The sequence below is a fragment of the Pteropus vampyrus genome, unplaced genomic scaffold, assembly GCF_000151845.1.
Source record: "Pteropus vampyrus isolate Shadow unplaced genomic scaffold, Pvam_2.0 Scaffold60, whole genome shotgun sequence".
Classification (NCBI taxonomy): domain Eukaryota; kingdom Metazoa; phylum Chordata; class Mammalia; order Chiroptera; family Pteropodidae; genus Pteropus; species Pteropus vampyrus.
In genome coordinates this window covers 2,124,201-2,134,018 of record NW_011888841.1, presented here as the reverse complement: position 1 = coordinate 2,134,018, position 9,818 = coordinate 2,124,201, and the positions used below count along the sequence as shown (strand labels likewise).

The window sequence follows — 9,818 nt, the reverse complement described above, 5'->3', positions numbered from 1 at the left end:
ATGAACTCTACCTGCATGCCCTACCAGATGTGATTGAGGGGGTCGAGATATAATCCTAACTTCTACATGCCGATGTAGGCATGGGAACCAGGACTGTTTCTGCTAACGTTTGCCTGAGGGTCCACAGGTGGGAGCCAGCCTGGCACTGCTGAGAGCCTGCATTTATTAGGCTTTGAGAAAAAGTTAGACTTCGTTGACTTGTAGAAGTGGAGAGTAGAAAAGAGGACACTCCAGATGGAGGGAGATGTTCTCGCAAAGTCGCAGGGCTGGGATAGAGATGAAAGTTTTAGGGAAAAGAGGACCAGTCTGGCGAAACGTAGGGGCTTACCTGCTGTATTAGTTTCCCGTGGCTGCCATCACAAAGTACCACAAAACAGGCAGCTTAAAACAATGGAAATTTATTCTCTCACAGTCTTGAGGTCAGAAGTCCAATGTCAAGGAGTCGACAAGGCCATGCTCTTTCTGAAAGTTCCAGAGGAGAAACCGTTCCATGCCTTTCTATTAGCTTTCGGTGTCGCCCGCAGTCCTTGGCGTCCCTCACTATGGAGCCGCATCTCTGCATTCTCTGCTTCCTTGTCATCATGTGTGCTGTGCCTGTCTCAGTGTCTCTTCTCTTCTTATGAGGACACCTGTCACATTGGATTAGGGCCCACCCTAATTCAGCACGACCTCATCTTAACTCCATTACCTCTGTTAAGATCCTATTTCCTAATAAGGTCACATTCACAGGTACTAGGTACCTTACAGGTACTGATGCGGTTAGAAATTCAACATATCTTTTTGAGGGGACACAGTTCAACCCATGACACCTGCTAAACAAATAATAGGTGATTATTTCTTGTCTGTTGAATGAATAAATAAAATGAGTGACCTGTATTGGATATAAGGTGCGTACATGGTTAAGTGAAATTACTGAGGATCTTAAATGCCAGGTGGGAAAGTTTGGACAATGCTTTACCTAGGGTGGTAAAGCTTGTTCATTGAAATGCTGAGTTGATTTGATAGGGCCAGACAGTGGAGAGTTATAGTTTATAGTTTGAGATTTAAGAATTTTAGAACTTCAGTCTATCTAAAGATGTCACCAGATTTTTGTCCCTTGATTCTATTAAAAAAAAAAAAAAAGACTATTAAGAATAGCATTTGCCAGCTTGGAACACCCAAGTAGCAAGTCTGTGGTCTCAAAACAGAGATTATTATTTTTTTTTTTTGAGTTAAAGTCTTTGAAAGTAGCAGCAATGGACTAGGAAAGCAAACATGGAAAAAGCCAGTGATAAGACCATCATGAAAATGGTGTCATTTTCTACAATGGAAGAGTCTAAATATAGTCTCTGTGATTATGGATCAGCACCACAGACAGCGTCTCCCACCTGGCCTTCCTGAGTCTCACAGACAGGACCCATACATTTCTTATCTTTCCACAGCTTCATTAGAGGGGCTGATATTTTGGCTCGAGAGTAGGACTGAACAGCAACGAACGAGTCAGGAGGCTGATTTCTTCGTAAGTCTCCCTATCAGTCCCTCAGTGGAAGGCACAGCTGCTGTTCTGACAGGTACTAATCAGCTGCAGGCAGTGCACTTTGCAGATTGAGCCTGTTTAGAAACAAGGGACATTCATAACTACCTAGCAGCCTATGCTTCTGAACCCATCTGTTATGGGTTGAATTGTATCCCCCCAAAAGACACATCATAATTCTAAACCCCAGGACCTCAGAGTGGGACCTGTTTTAGAAATAGGGTCTTTGCCGATGTAATCAAGTTAAGATAAAACCATTAGGGTAGCCCATAATCCAGTGACTGATTTCCTTATAAGAAGAGAGAAATTTGTTCTGTTTTGTTTTGTTTTTGACATTTTTTTTTTTTTAATGGGAAGAGGGAAATTTGAACATAGACACAAGGAGAACACCATGTGAGGGCAGAGACACACAGGGAGAAGGCCACGTGACAACGGGCAGAGATTGAAGTGCTGGAGTTCAAGCCAAGGACAGATGAGGACTGCAAGAAAACGCCAACAGGTAGAAGAGGAAAAGAAGGAGTCTCCCCTACAGGTTTTAGAGGGAGCTGACACCTCAGTTTCACGCTTCTAGCTGCCAGACTGCGAGAGAATAAATTTCTGTTGGTTTAAGACACCCAGTTGTAGTACTTCATTATGGCAGCACTAGGAAACGAACACACTTTTCCCCTCATCGAAGCTTACCTGTCCTGTATTGCCTTATGTCCTAGGACTTGTCCTTGTCCTTGGACAACTTAGCAAACTCAGGTGTTTGCCGTTGTCGATGGCATCGTGGGGTGCGTGGGAGCTTCTGAGCCCTGCGTGCTCTGTAAAGGAGCCTTGTCGGGCAGGTCGCCCACAGATGTGGTACAGAGGAGAGTTTAATGAAGGGCACACGGAGGTGTGGACTGGAGCGAGGGAACTAACGGGGCCGGCGAGGGATGCCTGCCTCCACCCTCGGGCCTGAAGGAGGCAGGGAAGGACAGTCACCAGGGCCAGGGAGCCGGGGGGTGGGCACCTGATGGCACTGTTCTCCCACCCTCTGATTTCTCTTAGCTTCACCCGACCAGCAGCTGAAGGGCAAGAGAGCCTGTGGCTGCTCTGTAAAAGTCGTCCTCTCTGGGGTCAAGGAAGGGTGAAGAAGGGTGGAGAGCGAGGTCCCCAGAGAGGGGGTGGGGGCGGGGATGGGCGCTGACAATGCCAGGTGGGGCGGGGAGCCGGCGGTCAGCAACGCACCCTTCCACCCTTCACAACTGTGGTCTGTCCGTCCGAGGATGTGCCTAGTATGAAAAGCCCCCCCTTCAAACCTATTTGCATTGTGGTGACACCATTTTTTATTGTGGGAAATAGCTGTATCTTAGAGCTAAGTCCTAGTACAGACTCTTTTTAATGCTCAAGGATAGTGGGCAGAGATGGAGAGAGGGAAAACTGACGAAGACGGGACAGACAGTGGTGGTCTTGGTAGCTTGGGGGCGAGGGCCGCCGGGAAGGGAAATAGTGGCTAGGGATGAGATTGGTAAGAAAGGGCCATGCCCCAAGGAAAGGGAGCTGAGGCGGATTCCAGTTCACGGAGAGAACGAGCTAAAGAAAGACTTGGAAAGATGATCTGGACTCAATCCCAAGAGAGAGATTAGTGCAAGGAATTTCTGAATGTGAGAATCGGGTAGAGCGAAAGAGTATTTTCCTTACAGGGTTATGGTGAGAAGCGAATGAGTCAATACAGGGAAAAGTGCTCTTTAGTTATAAAGCGCTGGGCAGTGTACATACAGAGTGCATAACAACTACAGTAGTAGCCGGCTAGTTTGGGGTACAGGCGGTGCGTGTTTTCGGCTAACCCGATGGGTAGTGTACGGCTGCTCATTGTCCGTTTCACTTACGATAAACAAAAGGGACTTCGTTTCCTCAGCTAAAGGTAGAGGACCTAAGGTATGAAGTAGGGCAGATCTAAGAATAGAAATCAGACACATTGATCGAGAGGGAAAAGTTTGCAGCTTCGGTTTTGGCAAACTCCTGGATTTGTTCCCCACTGTTGGACGTGGTAGTTTTCAGTACCATAACCGACTGGCCGAGAGGGGATGCTTCTGAGACTCCTCCGAGCAAGTGTGTGCAGGAGAGCTGGGGCCATAATCCCGTTCCTAAGTTTTTTGACATGTCCATAGCAACAACAGTAGCAATGTCAAAGAGCTTTCGGTTGGGGTGTTTTCAGATCCCAAGCTCCCCCTGCCCCCTTCCTTTCGCTCCCAGGAAGAACTTCCTCCGGCGCTTCTCTACGATTCTTCCCGGTTCCTTCTCCACTTACTCTTTAAACGTGGCTTTCCTCAGAGTCCTGTCTTCCCATCTCGTCTCTTCTCGCTCAGGTTCCCTTTCCGAGGGGGTCTCCCCTGTATCCACTGCTGCATTTCCTGTGGTGAACACAAATCACTAACGGTCTCCTGGATATCTTCACGAGCACTTCTTATCCGTAACTAGAAATGACCGCATTCAATTCAGCACCCCACTTTCTACCATACTGCTTCTCTCGCCATGTTCACTTGTCTTGGCTATTGGGACTTCTACCCTTATCGCCACTTGGGCTGGAAACCTCAGTCACGTTCCGTGGCCTGTCCTCCATTCTCTCTAGATCCCAGTCTGTCTTGGCATCCAGATAATCCATTGCCAAGTCCCCTCCCCACTTTCTTCCTTTGAGCTTCCTTCCCAATCCAATACTTAGTTCTGCTCTAATTTAAGTACTTATCGACTCTCCTCTGTATCGTTTCAATAGCTTTGACATATCAGATCTCTAGCCCAGTTTCTTCATGGTCACATGAGTTATCCTTCTGTAATTTAGGTCAGATACCTTTACCCCCCAAAGTCTTCAGTGGCTCCTTCTCGCCCGAAGTATTTTGTTCAATTCCTGGTTGTGGCCTTAAGACCCTCCGGGGCTTAGCCCCAGCCCACCTCCCCAGCGTCCTCGAGCACCGTGCCTGTCTCTGCGCCCACGTGTCACACTGCACTCCTCACCCTCCCCTGTGCTCGCCATTCAGACATCTGTGTTTTCCTTATAGTGTCTGTGGACTCGTCCTCACTTCATTCAAGTCCACCTCATGTAGCTTTTCTTGAGCCACCTAATTAGAAATAGCCGTTCCCTGCTTCACCTTTCCACGGTCTTCTGCCTACTCCTCTGCTTTAGTACTTCCTGTCACTTTGCTTTATGTCATCGCTGATCGCCTTCCCTCCCGATAGTAAGCTTTTCAAGGGCAGCCACTGAATTTTATTCGTTTGCGTATCCCTATGGCTCCATCACGCAGGGCTGGGTTCTCAGAAACTGTTAATGAGTGACTACTACTCAAATCATCCAGTGTGGGTAATTGAGAGGCTGGCCTCGAAGTATGGATCCCAGCTTCAGAATGTCTTCGCTCCTCACGGTAGCAAGAAGTTCAGAAGAAGACAATCTAGTTCCTGCAGGGCCGCCGGGGAGTCTGAAGCGGAAGGACAGCCGCGCTCTCATTCTGTTTTGCCCTAGTGGTTTTTGTCTCGTGGCCTCGACTTGAAATTCCAGTTGGAAACTTGAAATGCAACCAAAATAGTTTCTTCCGTGTCACCCAATAATAAGACTTTCGAAAACCCTTCATTTTCACTCAAACGTTTCCCTTGGAAATCAACCCTGCTACAAAGTGGGGCTAATTCAACTGCCACCCATGCAGATGTGGTTGTGAGGAGGGCTTTCGATGGGACATTTTTAGACTCTTCGGTATGTCAACAAGTTAAGAGTTTCATTCATTTAAAAAATGTAAATAAATGCAGCTGCATCTGGCCATATGAACAATAAAAGTGAGATCGTGGTGTGAAGCCAAGTGAGAAGATGCTCTAAATTGAGAGCGACACCGAGTCGAGGATAATTTAAGGAGCATTAATAAATATTTTTAGAAAACTCATCCAGCATAACTCATACCTCCAGCTCATCTTTCTCCCACTCTGTGAGCTAACAGAATTCACAGCGACAGCTGAAGAACAACAAATAAAGAACTGGCTGCTTACCAAAACCAATTAAATGGTGAGAAGAGGAAGTCACATGCAATTAACACACATGTTGGACTTCTCCATTACTATACTTAAGACATTATATAACTTCATATTTCTCAGTAGAATCTCTTATTGAATTAAGCGGCGTTCGGCTTTCAAAAACTAGGTTTCCGGAGGCCAGCTTGAAAGTCTGTTTAAAGATATAATACATTTTCTCATAAAAATGCCATTATAAATGCATTTAGCTACCCAGACTGGCCCACTCAGTCGTTTAAACTTATAATATTAATGTCATACCGTATATTTGCAAGAAAAATGAGTAAAAAATATTTCCATTGCAATATTAGCATTTATGCAAGTAACTTAATCTCTCACTCTCCCTGAAATTGATCAAGAAAGGTTTTCATTCTTTACTAAATGATAACGCCCGTGGAAAATAGATTTAATTAAAGGCAGATGAAAATCTAGATCGGTACTGTAGTGGGGAGTATGAAAGGAAATTGGGGCCCTTTCCCAGGCTTTCTAATTTGATGCTATTGGTTCTTCACGACGTTTCCCTCACTTTCTCTTCCCTCATGTGGCTGTATCACTGGCACTGCTTTCAACTCATCATTCGTGATCAGGATCATTTTCCGTTGGCTCACAAATGGAGGAAAAAGGGGACATAAGGGAGGGATATTTTCCTGAGGTAATTGAGCAGAAGTGACATGGCAGGAAATAGAGAGAGAAGGCTCTTAAAAAGGGTGCGTGTGCACATGAAAAATAAATTTCCCGTATCAGTCAAATTGAGCCGAGTCAGCAAAAATCCCAGATTTCCCCTTGTAGAAGAATAAAAGCTATTCATTAGATGTGAGCGTTTCGGGCTGTGCCGTTGCCTCTGGAACGCCAGACACCACCACAGAAACACAGAAGGGGCAAGCACCGTGTGCTCCTGGCCAGTCTTTTCATGGGATATTCGTAAATTGGTTATTTGTAGCTTTGAGATTTACTGTTCTCGCTCGTCAGCAACTTTGAATTTTGTGAGTGTAATGATGATTTATTTCTCTTTCATTTTCCATACAGAGTAAACTGCTCTTTCCTATTTTTAAGAATTGGCTCAACCTCCCTCTCTCCATCACCATCACCTCCAGACCAACTCGCTACCCCTGTTGAGATTCATCAGACCTTCTTCCAGCCGAGAAAAAGTCAGCGGCTTCCCATTTTCCTCGCAAGTTGAAACTTCCCTGCCGTGCACTAACCGGCCCCGTAGGTCTGGCCTGGCCCTTCCCTGCCAGGCCCGCGCCGGGCTTCATTTCAGGGCCTGGCACTCGCAGTCCCCTCTGGCAGGGACTTTTCTGAGACCGGAAATGCTGTTGGTCTCGTTCACCTCTGTACCCACGACTTGGAACAGTAACCTGATTGGGCGATTGATTATAGACTCGTAGGTCATGTGAGAGACCCGCTGAGTCTGTTAATGATAATTCTGCAACCGGCAGGGTCCAGTGCGAGGTCTGACTTTCTAGCTGGATTGGCTCTGTGGCTCTAAGGGACAAGAGGTTCTCTTTGGCTATTATAGAAGCTTTATGGTTCTCGAAACTTGATATTTGCTGAGATATGAAAGCCCTGAGCTTGTCATTTTGTTTTTTTTTTTCCCCTCTGTGAACTCACCAGTGTGTTCAGAGGCAGCCAGTCCATCCAAAACCTTTATATTCATCATTCCCACCAAAATGGTTGAATACAGCCAGCACGTGGTCTCCTCGAGCCTTGCCTGCCATAAGCACTTCATCCCAAGCATCCAGTGGTGATAATTTAAGTAACCGTTTGCCACCTCATACTCTGTACTACCCACTTCCCACTTCCCACTGAGGTTATCACTGCATTCAGGCCAAATCTACTCAGATAGCCAGTCCGGATTCCTGTCTTTGAGTCAGTTTCCTGGGGCTATTTTAGGAGCTGAGCCTTCGTTTGGTCTAGAAGCAAAAACTACTCTAGGGTATTTAAACAGAGGGAATTTAGCACAGGAAATTGGTGGCAAAGGTCTTGGAACAGTGGAAGAGCGCAGAGGAGCAGGCCGAGTTCCTCCAAGCTTTGCCATTTGAGGAAGCCACTCCACCCCGAGCGCTGGACGCACAGAGAGCACGGTGTCACCCGGGGCCTGTCATGTGACCGCTGTGCTGCTGAGGCTGCTGCGGGGACTGGCTGCCGGAGCAGGAGTCCAGGAGCCCTCACTCGCTCCCGCCATGGCTGCTGCCACCACCTTTATTGCTTTTGTCACGGCTGTCATTGTCCCTGTTGCTGCCGCAGAATCAGGAACAAGGATGGTTTCTCCCTTCTCCTGCTTTCCAGTCTCCTCCCAGTGGTGAAGGGGTGGATTTGACCTGGGACACAGCAGAACTCTGGGTGGGGCACATATTTTTAGCAACGGAGCCTACAACAAGCGTAAGCCAGAAATAAGACATTCATCCACTTAACTGGACTGTTGAAGTAGTAACTGATAGCCCTGAGGTGAGTGAGTTACCTAATGGGCCTACCTGTGTTCTGCCTGCGAGGTTGTCTCTGTGCTGGAGGCTGGATGAACACAAGGATATTGATCTCCAGAATTACAAGAGCTTCTAACAATTGGAGATAGTCTAGGTCCTCTGGCAACTTGAAAAATGACTGGGGAAGAACAGAGAGGGCCCCGTAACCCAAAATTGATCTGGAAACAATGCCAGAGGTGTCCAGTGTTAAGAAATGGTCCCTTTTCCTTGTCTTTCCTGGGCCTTGCCTGGTAACTGTACCATAAATATCCTAAAGGGGGCAGTGCTGAGAGTCAGGGGGAAGCAGTAATTTAAAAAGGAAGACAGATTGGAAGGCCGTAGACAGGAGCAATCGATGCACTGAAAAAAAAAACAAAAAACAATGAAGGCTAAATGTATTAATCACCAGTTAAAGGCTAAGTGTGAAAGCTGCAGCCAGATGGCAGAATAAATCTGAGGATCAGGCTCAGATCTTAATTATAAGAGTAGCAGTGCCCTTGGAGAGGTCGATTTTCAGTTTTGTCAAGTCTGCTACTCCAAGGTCAGGGTCTTGAGTGGGGCAGAGTGAAATCCTGACACATGCAGTGGGGACATCTGGATGGACAAAATCTCGAACCTATAGATCCCTCTGAACCTCTGGGCCTGCAGAAATGACCCGTCTCTCCCTGTTACAGGCTGGCACTCCCTCTTCAAGACGATGCCACTAGGCCAATAAATAGGGTCGAGTCATAATAATGTAACCTGGCTGGAGAAGCGTGGGGGCTGCTAAGGGAGGAAAGGACTGTATCCTACAGGAGCTACAAGACTCCAACAGCATTTACTGGCAGGAGCTGGGGGAGGACACACGGGAAGGGATTCTGAGGGTTCTAGAGCAAGAGAGGACATAAAGGGGGGATGATGGACGTGTATCGTAGGGACTGCTCCTCGTGGTCCTGGATTTAATATCTCGGCAAAGATCTTGGGAGATGGTGCAAATGTGCTGTGAAGACGGTTCTTGGAAGCTTGGAAAAAGCAGTGGTTCATGTTAACTGAAGGAGAAATGTCAGGAATGCTGTGGCAGACAGTGAAAGAAGGGATCGAAAGGCTCAGAGAAGTGGACCTGCTAGAAGGGAATATTGTCTGAAGCTGGAAGACTCGCCAGTGACTGTATCTGGTGGGCAGGTCTGAGAACACTGCCAAAGTAGTAAGGGAGGAAGAGAGGACCACAGCACCCCGGGTGGCTCAGCGGCGACTCTCCCGTAAGCCAGGACTGATGTTAGGAGCCGCTGTTACATCACTGAGTTCTCTTACAGAAGGAGATGGTAGACGCCCGAAATGGTAGAGGTCAGGCGGTGGCACTTACGTGTCAGAAGCAAGACGGAGCATAATTAGGATTCTAATGAGAGGCAAGGTCGGAGTGACAGGTATGGGGACTAGACACCTCAGACCATGTAGACGGTCAATGGAACAGTGTCCCTACAGGGAAGATATAGGTGCCAAGGATGTTTCTCGGTATACACAATTGAACGATCGTGGATGGATGTCCAGAGGCCAGGGCTACTGTCACAATTTAAAAAGTCGTAATCTTTTGCTTGATCTCCAGACATGAGCCAGTTTTCAGACCCACAGCTACTGAAGAGGGGGCCGGGTTTCCGCGGTCTCTGCCATAGAAAGACCCTGCAACACCATGGTGGGGCGTATGCTAGTGACACCCCCAGTCCTTCCTCTATGCGATCTATTGTCGTTTACCTGAGTAACTGTTTCCCGGGGAGAGGGATGTGTTCCGACATTTCGATGAAGGCTCAATACCGGTTTGGAGCTGAAATCGATTCTTTGGAATCCGGAGTGTG

The 9,818-nt window shown here is 47.3% G+C and overlaps 1 protein-coding gene across 4 annotated transcripts in view; it reads left to right on the top strand.

Annotated features, from left to right (window-relative positions):
* Positions 1 to 9,818, top strand: part of CNIH3 (cornichon family AMPA receptor auxiliary protein 3) — a 171,682-nt gene that overhangs the window by 51,614 nt on the left and 110,250 nt on the right. The window contains exons 1-2 of one of the 4 annotated variants that reach the window (XM_023531015.1): positions 1,884 to 2,012; positions 6,554 to 7,975. The exons of 1 other annotated variant lie outside the window; for it this stretch is intronic. Coding sequence is in view for 1 of the 3 variants with exons in the window: in XM_023531016.1 (XP_023386784.1) it covers positions 1,986 to 2,012 (27 nt within the window). In the remaining 2 variants the exon portion in view is untranslated. Of the gene's footprint in view, positions 1 to 1,870; positions 2,013 to 6,553; positions 7,976 to 9,818 lie in introns of those variants that run through there. 2 more of the 4 variants (XM_023531016.1, XM_023531013.1) reach the window with 2 other exon arrangements.